Source organism: Chanodichthys erythropterus, chromosome 2, assembly GCF_024489055.1.
Source record: "Chanodichthys erythropterus isolate Z2021 chromosome 2, ASM2448905v1, whole genome shotgun sequence".
Taxonomy (NCBI): Eukaryota; Metazoa; Chordata; class Actinopteri; order Cypriniformes; family Xenocyprididae; genus Chanodichthys; species Chanodichthys erythropterus.
This window is the reverse complement of record NC_090222.1, coordinates 14,579,764-14,596,513: the sequence shown is the minus strand read 5'-3', so window position 1 is coordinate 14,596,513 and position 16,750 is coordinate 14,579,764. Positions and strand designations below refer to the sequence as shown.

Sequence of the window (16,750 nt, the reverse complement as noted above, 5' to 3'; positions counted from 1 at the left end):
TTTCGGATATGAAGGCTATATTCATTTTACAAATATATAGGCTAATGTATGATGCCAGAACACACATTGATACGAAACCTTAATATGCTATTAGTGTCTCAGTACTTTACTGAAATATCAAGCAACAACGACAACAAATCAATTTCTACCATTGCTCATACAAAAAGCAACATTTCAGCGTTAGGTGCTCGTCGAATAGGATACAAGTAATTTCTGAAAGCGAAATTGTAGAAATAACTAGGATAAATTATAAATTAATTATTTTGAAAAACATCTCGTACACAAAGTCTGGTTTATAAAAGTGGACACAAAAAATAGTATAAATTGTAAACCATCTTTGAAAGTTTCATAATTTTTACACTTTTGCTTACAGACTTTTGTTTCTTTTTTTACTAAAAATGATGACCACCAAACAAAGCGTTTAGTAGCTAAACTAAAAAATTCCTTAAATATTCCTCTTGATACTAATATTAATTTATTAAACGTGCCTTTAGCCTAATTAATATTTAGATATGTTTCAAATCAAAAGATTAACATAAATCAGAAGAAAGCGTTAAAATGTTTTAATGCTTTTTAGGCATGTTTTATCGCATTTTCCTCCAGTGAAGGGCGCATAAAGCCGATCGTATTAACATATTAGCCAGTTTTATTTCACTTGTTTGTTTTTTATGCAGGTCTGAGCTTGTGGTAAATTTGGTCCCCTGTAAAACTATTTTTTTTTACAGGTCAGCGTGGCATCAACATCTATACTCACCAAACTTTACCGAGCAAGTGCAAGGCAAAGGTTGGGTTTAGGTTCACCCATACCAAACCCCGCTGTCCTTCTTCAGCAAATGCTTCGAAAACAAAAGCAGGGGGGCATTATTTTCTATATTTTTAATATTTCACACAAATCACATACTAATAAGTGGTTACAAATCAAAAACGTATGAAGACAGGACATGTCCAAGTCTAAATTTTCAAAGAGCCTTTGTCTTTATCGTCCTAACTATGGAAATATTAAAAAAGTGAGCCCGTAACTGCACTGCGACAAAACATGCAGTGAAAAGACAATCTGTGCTAATTAAATGCACCAAAGAGTAAGGACACCCCGACAGCAATATCACATTTCCACATCAAAATGATACTGTCGTTTCTTTTTTAATCTTAAATCACAAATAAAACAGCTTTTCCAAGCAAATGAAACTGGACTCTATTCGATGAATGCATTCTCTTTTTTTTAATAGCTAGGGCCTATATAGACTCTTGCAATATTTTAAATTATTTTGTCATATGATGGCACGTTTATTTCTATATGGCATTAAATTAATTTAAAGTGCTATTTCTATTTATAATCATCACATTCTCAAAGTTTCTAGACGTAATTGAACATATGAGAACACCTTTGTAATTTAAATATCTATATCTAAATTTGTTTAAATTAAATGAATTGAGATTAGTGTGGTTAAATTCATTGTAGGTCAAATTGGATTTTGCGCGAGCTTTACCGCTTTTATACAACAACTGAACGACTTACAATTTCAGAGGAGACTTGGGTGACTTTAAAACATCCAAAAACCACAGCTTTTCAATGTGGATTGACATAAGCGACTAACACGGAACAAATTTCATTTGTTCTTAAGTGATGACAAATTGGCTTGGACTGTATCAATTACAGTGCTTCTCAAGAAAGAAGTGCTAACTTGATCCAGTGCCAAAAGTTATCGGTCATTTGCCTAATTCGGGTGAGTCAAAAACAATGCTGAAGAAAATGCCAAATTCCGTATAATACAATTAGTCTTCTCGTGGAAACCCTTAAACCTCATCCAGGGCGCTGTTTGGGCTATTTGTAAACTACCACTTACTAAGTGACCATCACCCTTGAGGTCTTGCTCACACACTCTTAAATAAACCAAAACTAAATGTAAAGTTTAAACTGTTTCTTTGTGGAGTCATATGGAGACAGGCGTGGGCCTGGTGAGTAATTCTACACTGAAGGACATCTTCTAGCCTATTTTAACCTGCAACTCTAATAATAGCAAGGTTATTGTTACTGACCGAAACATGCATGATAACCTTCTATCAATATGTGCATTTGATCTTGTGGATTTAAGCCTGGAAGAAGCTAAAAACATGACTCTCACCCGATACAACGCACGGGGCCGTTGTCTCCCTTTAATATACTGTTACCCGTGACTTCAGGTCTCATTGAAGTTCACGAATTCCAAGTAGGTGGCGTCTCATGATCACTCTCCGACGGCCATGGCTTGTCTGAGCTGACAATGGCTGGAGGAAGATACCAAGAGCACCATAAAAACCACGTCTGTCTTGGAATGGTTTTATTTTTTGTTGCCTCCCAACACAAGATTATTTACACATTAAAAGCCCTAATACCAGAAACGAAATCAGCGTTGACAATAAAGGAAAATGCAAACCATTCTAATCTCTCAAAGAGCGCATTTCGTCGCTGAACATTTTTTTTTTTTTTTTACATATTCCTGTTAGGCTTTTTTTGTCCAGTCTTCACTTTGTATTTTCTCTCCTTTTTCTTTCTTCATTAATTTGTGTATTTTGGAGATTTTCGGCCATTGTTCATCGTTTAATCCAAAGTAATTCTAAGGGGGCCATAGTCCAAGCTAAAACTTAATGGGCCTCAACTGTGTTTTCAAGCCGCTTCACTGCATGACTCTTGTGCCCAACCCGGGCAAATTCTGCCTTTGTCTTGCCTAATTCATATAGCTTACCTTAAAAGATATTTGGCAAGCGTCAAACGCTTTATGAATTCCCCCAGGAGAACGCTAACTTGTAGTAAACTGCGTTTTTGAATAAATATGTGAAAAAACAAAGAAAGAAACAAATATATGAATATATGAACATTTATATATATAGCTAAAATGTGTTTGAACCAAATAGCGCTCAAAACGAGACTTGAAAGACATGAACGAAGGTGTAATATATTAATATTCTGTAATTAAATAATTCTGCAGTCAAACTAATATTAAAACTCATATTAATACTAAAACTATACTTTCTAAATGCATTGCAATTTTATGTGATTATAAATAATATACTAGCTCATATTCATCTAACTAAGCGCCTTAAAATGTTTTTTTTTGATATTGCCTCAACATTTAGGCTATAATTTGTGACCACAGTTCAAACTCTTAATGCTTTATTTTAGGCCTAAATGTAGAAACAAATATTCAAACAACGTTTTCCAACAAACTATCGTGTAAATTTCTCAATATAGTAAAACCTCAGAAGGGCTTAAAATAAGTAAAAGCGTAATGTATTCTTAGGCCAATTGGTCGAAGGATATTTAATGTTCTGAACTGACTATTGTGAAAGAAAGGCAAATATATGAAACACGAAACGTAATTCTGTTTTATTTCCCTCACACAGCCATGCCATTATGTTCGGTTTCCAAGCAATCAATTAGCGAGAACTTCACTTGCGAATTCAAATTGTATACATCGCTTTTTGTTCCTTCCTGGCACCTTTATTTTTAAGAGTGTAGCTTATACACCGAGAAATGGTTAAGAGCTAGAGTTACAGCGACATGAGATGTCTGAGACTTAATAGAATAAATCCATAAACATGAGAAGCCATGGTGATGTTAGTAATGCGCGTTGGCTGTTAAGCAAGCGGATGGGTTTCTCCAGCAATCCAAAGTGTCAACATAACCAACTGTGGTCCACTGCATGCACACGTTCATCAATGAAAGTATCGCTCACTCCTCGACTTGAACATTTGCACATGTTGGCATACAATATTCTAAGAGGTACATGTCAATTTCTGCCCTTGGTCACATGACTGGCGCTCTCTGGAATGGATGGAGATGGATCTCCACGTCAGCTCACGTCTCAAAATTTCTGCTCGGCGGATCTGCTTCAAAGCCACTGAAGCTGAAGCAGTTCTGTACTACGATGCGAGGCAGTACTATGGTTGTGGCGTGCCCAGCCAAGTGTCATGATGGATTTTGATGAGCGGGTACCCGTTGGGTCTAACATGTATTTGCCCGGCTGTACTTATTACGTGTCTGGAACGGAATTTTCCAGCCTTCCTCCTTTTCTGCCCCAGACCCCGTCTTCTTGCCCCATGACATACTCATACTCCACGTCCAGTTTGCCACAAGTTCAGAGCGTTAGAGAGGTATCTTTCAGGGACTATGCCATTGACACGTCCAGTAAGTGGCACTCCAGGGGCAATCTGCCACACTGCTACGCGACCGAAGACATGGTGCACAGGGACTGCCTGTCCAATCCTGGAGCTTTGGGGGACATGTTATCGAAAAATAACTCGGTTCTTTACCACTCCAACACGAGCCATGCGTCCAACGTGTATGGCAGCGTAGGGAGGAACGGAGTGCTTCCCCAAGCATTTGACCAGTTTTTCGAGACAGCGTACGGCAACGTGGAAAATCAGCCGAGCGAGCACCCGGTGGACAGAGCAACCAGCAAGGCGCCTCCTCCGCCCGCGGAATCAGGCAGCGACAGTTGTCGGGGAACGGATGAGACAGAGCGGTGTGAAGAAACGAGCAGCCCGGAGCCATCTTCCGGTAACAACGAAGAGAAATTCAGCGGCAGCAGCAGTACGTATTAAAGCAGTTGTGTGAGAAAGTTTCTGATGTAACGTGCTGTTGTTAAAGGTTTTATATGCTGTTTTATAAGCATATAAGGTTTACAGAGGGCCCTGTATATTTACCCTAACAAAACTTTGTTATAAACGCGAGATCACGTGCTCGAAATTGAAATTGGCCGTGAATGATAGGCCATTTCCCTTCGAGTCTTCAAAAGTATGCTTTCCAGACTTCATTACAGTTGGGCTATTTGTTAATGCAACGTTATTTAAGAGATCATAGATATCCAGTGCTTATTTATCGCCCCTGACTGCACGTTTTACATCAGGGACTTTAAAGACCATTTTTGTTTGGTAGCTTTTGTTCTGACTGGAGTGCCTGTTAAATATTAAATGATAAATCTTATAAGTTTTCTTATGTGGTTTATTATTATTATTATTATTATTATTTTTTTTTTTACTTTTGTGGTGAATGAAAAGAAATAAAAGATTATATGTTAAGCCTTCATTTTAAGCTAATCATAATCAAACGAGCCTGCACGAGTGTGTTGTTGTAGAACTCGATACTTTATTAAAATAGGAATTTAAGGGCTAAATGTATAATGTGTTATTACTTATTTATCCTGTAATTATTACAGTCATATTTAGATAACCTCAACAGTTTTGTGCGTAATTTTGGAAAACGGCACTTGGATGTAGCCATATTCAGTTGTCTCTTCTGTAAGCATTTAATTAAATTGTATATTATTTTTATGCAATCATTTAAAGTTAAAGGTCAAATACATTGACAGCCTTTCTTCTTTACATTTCAGATGGACAGAAGACACGGAAAAAGAGGTGTCCTTACACAAAATATCAGATCAGAGAGCTGGAGAGAGAATTTTTCTTCAGTGTTTACATCAACAAAGAAAAAAGGCTACAGCTTTCCAGAATGCTCAACCTCACCGACCGTCAGGTCAAAATATGGTTTCAAAACAGAAGAATGAAAGAAAAAAAACTAAACAGAGACCGTTTGCAGTATTACACCACGAACCCTTTGCTTTAGATCGTCTACTGCTGAGAAATCATTTAGGCGAGATGGTTAATTTCAAGTTCGTGGATGAACATTCCGGCTCCCAGAGACTGCTGCGAGAGGAGATGCGACGTTCATTCCTCTGACAGACTTTTTCATCGATTTAAGCATAAATTTATATTCTCTGTAATCTTTACCGTCTGAAATTAAAACTATTATTATTATTATTTTCCATTTTATTCAGTTAAGTGACTATTCAGTTTACAGGGATTTTGTTATTATTATTATTATTATTATGATCATCTGACCAAGATCTGTAGTTTTTGCATAGCAGTATATGCTTGAAATCTATTTAGATGGGAAAAAAAATGCTGGGGAGGGCGAAAGTGTTTTCAATCTGTTAAAACTGTTCTTTACTTGTGTTTTATATTATTAGACTTTTTTTTTTTTCTCATTGAATGACGCATATTTCATAAGCTTATTTGGATCTAAATGCATCTATATTCACTTATACTTGAATTGTGTGGACTTAAAGTGTATATTTGATATTATGCGTCTTTACTGCGCATTCTCCAGTAAATTCGGGTCACTTAACAACGCCTGTGTTCAAAAATGTCCAAAAAAAAGGAGCAAAATTCTTATTTATTTTTAACGGACATTGGACATTAAGGTAAAAGCAATAACTGAACCAGCATGGACACTGCTTGAGTCCCCTAAACTCCCGAACCTTAATTGTATTTTCTTTTCGATTTCTGTGTTTTTTCCACCTTTTCTTTAAAAAGTGTGGAAAAAATATATATATATATATATATAGCTATCAATGTTGCAGGAGCTCATGATAATCTCTCATGTTTATGACATCTCTTCAGTGTTATATAAATCAGTCTCTTGAAATATCTTGTGTTTTCTCTCTTTTTCCTGGAGTAGGATCAAATGTTTGATGGATCTTGCGTTATATTGCCTCCACGCGTTTTCTTTGATTCAAGGATCAAGTGTTTGCCGTTATTAATGCCTAGTATCCATTACGGAACTGCCCAAAACATGGCTGTGTATGTTTCCATGAATCAAACGGCCTTTCAACAAATTGTTCTATGTCGACCTCCAGATAAGTCACCATTTTATATTGCTGTTTTGAAAGTGGCATGTAGCAACTAACATCTAGACAAACCTTCTTGAGAATTAAACTCTAAGGAAAGTTCTTTTTGGCTTGAACATGTAAAAAAGTATCTTGTTACTTCATATAATTTTACAGTTTCCCTGTATCAATATATCGATGATCCAGTGCGTGAGGGTCACAAATCTGATATGGCTTATGCCACTCAGAAGTCTAATAAATAAGGGCGAGTCTGGGCGACCATAAGATAATAACGACTGTTTTACGTGATGACCCTGACGGTTTGCGCATCCTTTGAGGCTCGATGGAATTTCGCCCTAATTACGGCACATCCCCCCGTTGCTGCAGCAACTCGGTCATAAAACCAGTCTTAGTCTGGAGCATTTGTAGAATTGGAGTGAGGTGCCATAAACCGTCTGAGAACCAAGGTTATTAACTGTGACTAAGGGCTAGAAAACAACGGCTGGAACCATTGAAAGCTTGTGTTCACGGACTTTTCCGCCATCATTTGTCTCAGTGTCCCATCATGGCATCACGACTGGACTGCTCACTATTTCGCTGCTCCGACGATACATTTCATGTCCACTGGGTGGCGCACTTTAGATCAATGTCATTGCCGGGTATCTAAAATCCCTGCTGAAACATGTTTACTTTGTGTACGGGCAAAGGACAACGTCTTCGTGACTATGCAAGGCACTGTTTCAGGTAAATATAGCTACAATTTAGATATTTTTTTTGTCAGCATTGCATTTATTTATCTATTATTATTTTTTTTTGACAACAATGACATAGGCTAAATGTTCAAAACGTAGCCTACATGTGAAGTTTAATGATTAAAAACCCTTCATTTAAAAAGTAGTACCGCTGGTAACAGTTGTATTAGTCCAAGAGTGTTTGTTTGCTAATGAAAATTATCACAGCTTAATTTTTTTTTTTTTGTAAAAGTAGGCTAATTGTGAGACTTGTTTTGATTCTTGATGGCCTAAACTTGATGGACTTTTTATTTATTTTTTTATTACAAAATATTTCCTAATTCATATAAAAGACGTCTTCTGCAATGTGATGTGTTAAATTAAAAAATAAAATTCTCTAGTATTTATTGGCTAATTAATATAAAATTCCATTGACTTTTAAAACAATGCCCGTTGATTTCCTGATGCACAAGGCCTATAGCCTGAATACATATAATGTAGCTAATAAATGTAATCTAAACAAATGTAGCCTGTTCCAATTATTAATAATATAAATAAAAAATAAATAAATCTCTCAACGAAGCCCAAAAAAAAAAAAAAAAAAAAAAAAGAAGATTCACTTTAAAATAATAGTTAATAATTATCACTCGTTTAGATTCCAAAATGGGAATCAAAACATGATTATTGGAGCAGGGACAACTTAACTATCAAGAAAATTAGTTTAATTAGTTTGCTTCTTTATATGGGTGTACCATTTTTTTTTTCAATGTTTTTTTTTCGACCCGAGAACTCTAATTAGCAGTTCTATTTAATCGCTATTTAAAATCGCATGTTAATGGTCATCTACTTTTAAAAGTTTTGTTATCAGAAATGTGTTAATTTTAGCTATAGGACGACTAATGTTATGGATGCAAAAATATGCCTATTTCTGTATCTCTGTGGAAATATTAGAGTATTTTTGACAGCGTAAAATCCGTTGGAAAGAAATTTCAGAGATAAAGCAATAAATTATAATTTACATCATCAAATTTTTCAGTCACATAGACCGAAAGAAAAAGAAAAGTAACGTAAATCTGCATGAGAGAGAATGGAATTATAGCCTATTTCATGTAATTAAATGCAAATCAAATTACATACAACGGCGGACTTCACACAGGCTGAAAATATCCCCTGAAAGTCAAAAGTAGACAAAGGTGAATTTAATCACATAGCCTACTAGGCTACAACAATTGCGTTAAGGTTGCTTTCGGTAAATACTTTAAATGCCATGGGATTGTGGTTAGATTTTTCTCTATATTTATAGCCTATGTTATAGGCTAGTAGCTTTTAAATTATATTACTATGATTATTATTATTATTACAATTTTTTTTTTTACCATTGACCCGTAACTCAGTATTGTAATTATAAAGCTTAAACAGGCCTATATGTAGTTTTGAGATTATCACATGCTAAATGTTTACAGTATTCTAGAGCATGGAAATCCATATCCACCACATTAAGTGTTTCTGAAAAGCAGACCGAAAAAGCATCTCGTTTTGAACTTGAGTGTAAATAAATTGTTTTGACCCACCGCATGCATGAAAACCAGAAGAGCAGTCTGTAATTCACTGTTTATGTGTTTAAAGGGCTGTTGGGGCAATTACAGTGTATCATAAAGGTTTACTATTTTAGCACTTGATCTCCTTTTCGATACCTTGTTGCTTTTTGGTTTATACGTGGCTCACAAGGCTCAGCGGCAATGTCAGTGTTAACGAAGTCAGTGGTCGTAAACATAATGCTGTTCAAGTTAAATTCTGTTTTTATTCGTTTATACTTTCAAAAACGACTGATCAGGTTTATGTAGATTTGACTTAAAAAAAATCTAGTAGCTTGAAAAAGATATGGGATACAAGGGTTACGTGCGCACAGAGGGAGGAGTCATCGGTGCTCGTTGCGATTTAATTGGCTGTTAGCTCACACTGAGTTGTATAGTTATCAGTAATTATATTCAGCATGTTTTGCACAAGAAATGTCATCCAGAAAGGGCAATCTTCTTCCACCGTCAAATTATACCACAAAGATGTCATGCTCCGATAGTCCATCTGGAAATTCGTTTCTGGTAGACTCCTTGATCCACGGAAGGGCCGAGGGAAGTGGACACTACTACCAAAACAGCGGAGTCTACTTGCCGCCGACCTCCGAGTATTCTTACGGACTGTCTAACTGTGGCTATTTTTCTGGACTCAAACGGAACGAGAGCAATTCGCAAAATGTAGTAGGACCTACGTGTGGGCCATATCAAGGCATGGAAACATGGCTGGAGACGTCGAGGTCCTGTCGCATTGAACAGCCTAACAACCAAATTACCCCACGGTCGTTCTCGCCCACCATAAAAGAGGAAAACTCTTACTGCTTATACGAGTCTGAGAAGTGTCCAAAAGACACCATTACAGAGGATATATCGTACTCGCGGCTGACACCAAACTCATGTCCATCTAGCAACAATAACGGCTGTGTTCCGGTGCCCGGTTACTTCCGTCTATCTCAGACGTGCACCACATCTAAAGGTTTTCCAGACAACCAGTCTATATCGACTCATCTTGCTGCTCAACGCTCGAGCCGATTTGACAGCTCTCTTTCAGCCATAGCAGCAGCAGAAGCAAGCAGGGAAGAGAGCGACGAACCCCCCACATGCGCACCATGTGCCCCGGGAAGAAACAAGGAGCTAAGGGGGTCCACTGGCACCGCTTCATCTCCCGAACCACCGGACAGCCCGGAGAAGGCGGTCACGGTTACTAAAGGTTAGTTTTGTTACCGCAGTCTTAAAGACCAAAGGATTTTGACGTCCTTTGGGCGCCTAGAAACATTAACGCCTTTGCGCGCGATAGCCCATATGGATTTTTTGTTGTTGTTGTTGCTATTTGAAGTATATTGCATATAGAATTACAGAAATATTTCTGACTTTATTTTAAACACACCACAAGGCTTTAGATAGGGCAGGTTTAGCAATCATAATCATGTGGGAGATTCTTCTAATTTATAAATAAATGTCTGAGGAGGTGCAGCACGCCCAAACCAATTCAGCTTAAGTCCTTGTGCCTGTCTGTAATCCTTTACACATAACACATCATTCCTTCGAGCCAAATGAAAATGATTTTCTCCTAGTTTTTAAAGCTCACGCTTTTAATAATAGCATGCAGACCGTTTAAAACATATTGCAACAAAAGCGCACAATAATAACCCTCGTTTGGTCAATATGTTCACACACACTTTTTCTGCAAACATCACTTAACAAAATATCCATTTGTGTCAAACGCAAAACTGTGCTTAAAAAGTATCTCAAAATTTTTAAATGATCAAATAAAATGCTCTAAAGCAAACAGGGCCTATTGCTCATGACCCATGGACTATCCCCATTTTCAGTAAATCTATATTTGTATTTAGTAAGTCTGTTTTTCATTATGCTGTTTATGACAACTTGAGATCTGTAATAACCCAGTGTGAGTTATAAAAAAATATGTTCTAGATGCATATAGCGAGTTTGTTTAGTTACACTGCCCGTGAACAAAAAATATTCTTTTTATAGCTAATCTTTCCACAAGAAACGACAGATAAAGCGTCGTCAGTGCCTTTATAAGGCAATTGATCTAACAAACAAAAACGAAATATTGATTAAAAACTAATTTAACTTTCAGATAGGCAAAACAATAAACATATATAAAAATAATAGCATTAATAAATCGTACGCCAATTACACACAATATTATCACAAGGGTCATAATTTACACGAAAACGTTAATGTTAGGATAACGTGTTTACGGAAGTAGCCTACTAATAATGCTGAACAGCTTGTATTTGATGAGTAATTATTTTATAGATGCTACACGTTGTTATTATTGTTACTTTACTCATTAATTAGTAGGTATAATATGGTCATTGTAGCCTATTACTATAAAGTGTTGTGAAATGGGGGCTAATACTGAACTAATATTTCCCTCACATTTTCAGCAGGAGATTCCAAAAGTGACAATACAGCTAACTGGCTGACTGCGAAGAGTGGCCGTAAGAAGCGTTGCCCCTATACCAAACATCAGACACTAGAGCTGGAGAAAGAGTTCCTCTTCAACATGTACTTGACACGAGAGCGTCGCCTCGAGATCAGCCGCAGTGTTCACCTCACGGACAGACAAGTCAAAATCTGGTTTCAGAACCGACGGATGAAGCTGAAGAAAATGAGTCGAGAAAACAGAATCCGAGAGTTGTCGACCAACTTCAGTTTTACATGAAGCCTCCTCGCTTTATAGATCTCTGGCGCCCTCCTCCTCCATCAGCTGCAGTGGTAGCCTACTTACAACAAACCGTCTCCGTAGGTGTGTGTGTGTGTGCATATTTGACTTGTGCAAGATACTATTGATAACTTATTGTGTGTCGTATACTGTTGACGTTTTTATCTGTTTATGTATAATTTTATTTGACATCCCAGTCGTCATAACATGTCATGGTTATTTATAAACTGTCAAGAGTACTTCACTGTAAAAGCAAGAGAGGAAAATATCGAATGCTGAAGGTGTTCATTGTACATAGCATTCAGACTATATTGTACATTTATTGTATATAACTGCGATATTTGCATGTTGTAACAATAATAATAATAACTATTATGAAACCATTTTTAAATAATAACAATACGTTTCTTAAGTACGACCTTGTCATGTAGCCTATTTGCTGTTCTAGGCATAAGTCCGGTTTATGATGTAGAAACTTGTATAGTTATAAACATGACGGGACTTCATATATTTCAACAATATTGAAAGGTACAATCTTTCTGAAAACACAAACCGGACTCAGATGTAAATTAATTATTCATACGTGACAGAAAATAAATAAAGGCATGACTTTTAAACAATTCTTGTAGTTTGAAACACTCCTGATTTTCCGAGCTTTCTTAGATTTGTAATGGAGTAGTAATGACTGTAATTTTACTGACTGTAAAATTAAATGATTTATACCCTATCATTCTGTCTACACAGTACTGGTCCCGTGAAGAGTCACACACAAATTATTATTCCAATCATTCCTATTCATATAACAATTCCTGTCAACATTCAGATCATTTTTCTGATTTAATCCAATTTAAATTCAATGGAATATTCCATGAAAGTAAAAAAAAAAAATTGTTTGATAACATTGTTAAGATCACAGCATTGTGAGCAAAACAAAAACTTATTTTATTGTACTTGTTTGCTTGTGCAACACACAATGTCGATAAAATAAATAGATAAAAATATTGCGTTGCCTTCTTATCTTCTCAAGCAAGAAACAAAGATAACTGCAAAGTGATTTAGGTAGTTTCATGTTGTTGGGCTCTATTTTACATCCCCACAACTCGAAACTGTCTTAATTGCCTCGCAGTGAGATTCAGCACAACAACAAGACAAATATGTTGCGCGAAGTCTGAGAAGAGTTAAGAAAAGTATAGCCTACTAGCTAAAAAAAGACCAGCAATTCTCAACAACGTTTTATATATTAACGACATTATTTGAATGCATGAGGTGCACTATTGAACTGAAATCTTTAAAGCTGTATAAAAGTAAATGGTGGACTGCAGGTGTAGATAGCAAGGCCTCGGTTACGATCAATGCACTTTGGCCAAAGCCGCGTGCGCATCCGAGACTGAGAGCACGCCCACATCGCCGGATGCGTCTGCTGGGCCGGAGGAAAAAAACACAAAGGCTTTATTGGCCATATTCAGGCCAGACAGCCAAGTTACAACCCGAAGAAAAACAGAGTAATAGCCCCTGTTATAAACAAAGTCTGTTGAAGTGCCCCAGAGATCCACTCTTCCGAGGACAAGATCACAGCAATAGTTGACCAGAGGGAGAGAATTTGCCTCTGGTCGCCAATGGTTGTCCTCTATTGTCAATGTTTTCATGGATAAGGCTACAAAGATTTCGCTGTTATCAGCATTAAATCACACCATTTCCTCTTAGAACAACACTGTGTATACTCATTCTTTACGTTAGAATTACGACATTTCTGATTTTCAAACACCATAGCTATTGTTTATATTCTGAGTGCTTATAGCTAATATGCCGTCCAACGCTAGATGCTACGTTTATGTTTAAATTTAACCTCTGCAAATATACGAATATATTTACAATTCTACAATACAAGTTACTATTTCACTGAATAGGATGTGTGGGATATTGTAAAAGCATTTTTTCTGCTATATTTATTAGCTTAATCACAAATACAACAGTAGCTAGCCTATCACAATAATTTTGTGATTGTGCTATAATGTGATAGATGATAAAATTAATTGTTTTTTTCTTTTTTGCAGTGTTGACCAAAAAACATTTGAATCTCTACATTTAATAATTTCACAGCTGTTGTAAGATTTTGTTTTAATGCGTAAAGCTTAATTTTATACATAAAAAGGGTCTAATTCGTAGAAGTAGCACATAGAGTCCGATTAAATTTGTTTGTATTTCTTTCAGTTAGCTTTGATTCATTATCAGCCGCTTAGTTCACGTTCAGATTTAGTTTAACTTGTCTGCACATCACAGTATGCCTTGCTGATGAGCAGACTGAAGGTTTGAGCGCGTTACTGAATGACTGGTCACTTAACAGGTCATATCTCAACCATCCAGTGGCACTTATTGCCATATAAAGTATACATATGGCTCACGTAAAGATCATTTTTATGTCTGAACTATTTTATGTCTTCTTGTGCTCGACTAGGCCTTGCAGAATACGTGTATCCATCATAGATTTGCCTGCAAAATATGTGAAAAATAAACATGTTCTGTCTAAACTGGACGTCAGTGATTAGATATACAATGACAGACATAATAAAGTAGCCTATTTACGTGTTTAGGGGTTTATTTTATTATTGCAAACAGTAGGCCCACTCCATTAAAATTTGGATACGAAATTCTACAATGACGCTTCTAAAATAACCATTTTTGTTACGCTTGGTTATTAGATGCTGAAGTTTAACAACATGAATAAAATCAAATCCACCTTCATAAAAGCATATGGCTATACCATTAAAAATATGACTTGTAAAATGGAGGCCATTTAACCGTGTGCACTGGTTAGGCTTTCCCCTTTATCTCCCACGTTCTCTCCCACAGTCACGTGTCTAGCACATCCAATCCAATCTCTGCAGTGATTCAACTTATCAGAGGTCTGTAGTTCACAGCGAAGTCAAGTAGTTAGTTACTTGATTTCAACGGATTCTGCTTTTGTGGCAGTTTCATTGTGGGTGTATCCGTCCGGCTGGTCTCTCTTTGCTTGTTTTTGTTATGTCGACATTGGGCACACTGAGTTACTACGCTGACTCACACATTCCACACGAGAATGACGATCATTTGGCACCGAGGTTCTCATCTGGACCCTTGGTCCAGCAGCAGACTCGAGAACTGACGCTACTTGAATATGGCGAACAGGAGCCGTACACTTTCCAGGCCAAATCATCAATTTTTGGTGCGTCGTGGAGTCCCGTGCCCGTGCAGCCCCCAGGCACCTCTATCGCCTACCACCCGTACATCCATCACCCATGTTCAACAGGAGAAACCGATGGAGCATCCGTGCGTTCCTGGGCGCTAGAACCGCTTCCTGCCCTGCCTTTCACGGGATTATCCACAGAAACGCACCATGATATAAAACTTGAACCACTGGTTGGAAGTGGTGGTGAGTGCACCACACATACACTGCTTGTGGCCGAGACTGACAACAATACGACCCAAGCAGAGAGGAAGCTACCTGACGATGCGGTTTCCAACGGATCACAGGATGAGAAAACTCCAGCAGAGACGAAGCTAGATGTAGACACAAGTAAGTGCAACTATAAGAATGTACTTTGATATGTAGAACAGGCTTCAGTTACTTTAAAAGATGAATTTAATATAGGCGTCGATTATATACAGCCTATATCTAATGAGAGACGTCACCATTTATTGTAGATTGTAGTTACATATTCCTATATTATAAGGCGTTTTCCAGTAGTTTACAAGGCTAAAGGTCTTCTAGGCCTTTCTTTCTTCTTTTGTTCTGTAGGTGGCAATAATCTGCATTTCACAGCATATATGCGTATTTTAATGGAAAGTAATTAAAAATACCACATATTTGCATTAGGATGTAATAGACTAGACCACTGCATGTCATATTTTCAAGACTTCTTTGAAGTGCTGCCCTAAATTTAGAGTGTGGTTTTAGACACATTACATTCGATTAAATGGCATAGTAAAAGACTGGATAGAAATGCACAATTGTTGTCATTAGCCATGCAATCTGGATTCTGAAGCACTGTTTTTCTAATAGACAGTAAGGCCCTTGTTTATTCTTCATTCAAGGATGCCAAAACTGTCAGTAAGAGGAAAATTATAGCTTGCACATAAAATTTTCGATCATATAAAATATACCCGCAGGCCGGAAACGTGTAATCCGTGATTTTGCTTTCCAGTTTCTGCATATTCAAAATTCTAGTCAAGTATAGCCTTTATTTTTGACTGTTCTTTCTTCTCGCGCGCTGACCATAAAATGGCCGCAGTATTTTCAAGTGGCAACATGACTAGCTCTCTCTCTCCGACCCTTTTTGCAGATAACCCTGCGTCCAACTGGCTGCATGCGAAGTCCACTAGGAAAAAGCGCTGTCCATACACTAAGCATCAAACTCTCGAGCTGGAGAAAGAATTTCTGTTTAATATGTACCTCTCACGTGACCGTAGATATGAAGTGGCAAGACTCCTAAATCTCACCGAGAGACAAGTCAAAATTTGGTTCCAAAACCGTAGGATGAAGATGAAGAAATGCAATAAAGATCGTCCAAAAGACATTTAAAAAAATATGGAAAGCTGTAAATGCGCACTGCAGATGAGTTCTTTGCTTCGTGCGAAGGTGTTTGTGAATTAGCCTGTCTTTTCCCTCATGCACAACCACAGTAGATTATTATATAGCCAACATTTTGTAATGTTAGATGTACATTGCACAAACCTTTGATCTGAGCTTGTGTATATATGATTGTGTCTTTGTATACAGCTTGTTGGTGATAGTTTTCTTATTTGGTCTGTTTGTTGTTGGTCTAGCATTTCGCATTGTGTAAATTTTAAATATGTTAAATTTTGTTTTTTTTTAAGGTACCAGTTCATGATTTCAGGGAAATAGATTCTGCGATATGAAATGCTGATGATATGCATGTTTTTTTTTTAAATTCAAAAATAACTTGTAGCGTAATGTATCAATGTTTATTGTGACTACCTAGATGTATTTGAACTACCTATGTATTAAGATGAATTAATTTATGCTGTGTTGTTCGTCATTGAAACATTTCAGTGAATTTTGTAACATTTACGTGCTTGTAATGTTATATGTGAAAATTGCATACGCCAATA

The 16,750-nt window shown here is 36.9% G+C and overlaps 3 protein-coding genes across 4 annotated transcripts; all 3 read left to right on the top strand.

Moving 5' to 3' along the window:
- The first annotated feature begins 3,703 nt into the window (after positions 1-3,703).
- On the top strand, positions 3,704-5,871 carry hoxa11b (homeobox A11b). The gene is made up of 2 exons (XM_067393102.1): positions 3,704-4,567; positions 5,370-5,871. The coding sequence occupies exons 1-2, from the start codon at positions 3,949-3,951 to the stop codon at positions 5,600-5,602; spliced, it is 852 nt and encodes a 283-aa protein (XP_067249203.1). The 5' UTR covers positions 3,704-3,948; the 3' UTR covers positions 5,603-5,871.
- Positions 5,872-9,161: 3,290 nt separating this feature from the next.
- hoxa10b (homeobox A10b) lies at positions 9,162-12,446 on the top strand. 2 transcript variants are annotated; one of them, XM_067393087.1, is made up of 2 exons: positions 9,162-10,156; positions 11,367-12,446. In XM_067393087.1, exons 1-2 carry the CDS (start codon positions 9,385-9,387, stop codon positions 11,639-11,641), a joined length of 1,047 nt encoding a protein of 348 aa, XP_067249188.1. In that variant the 5' UTR covers positions 9,162-9,384; the 3' UTR covers positions 11,642-12,446. The 2 variants fall into 2 exon arrangements, with proteins under 2 accessions (XP_067249188.1, XP_067249183.1); XM_067393082.1 differs by having other exon boundaries at positions 11,364-12,446.
- A 2,111-nt stretch (positions 12,447-14,557) lies between these two features.
- On the top strand, positions 14,558-16,750 carry hoxa9b (homeobox A9b). The gene is made up of 2 exons (XM_067393073.1): positions 14,558-15,194; positions 15,961-16,750. The coding sequence occupies exons 1-2, from the start codon at positions 14,663-14,665 to the stop codon at positions 16,197-16,199; spliced, it is 771 nt and encodes a 256-aa protein (XP_067249174.1). The 5' UTR covers positions 14,558-14,662; the 3' UTR covers positions 16,200-16,750.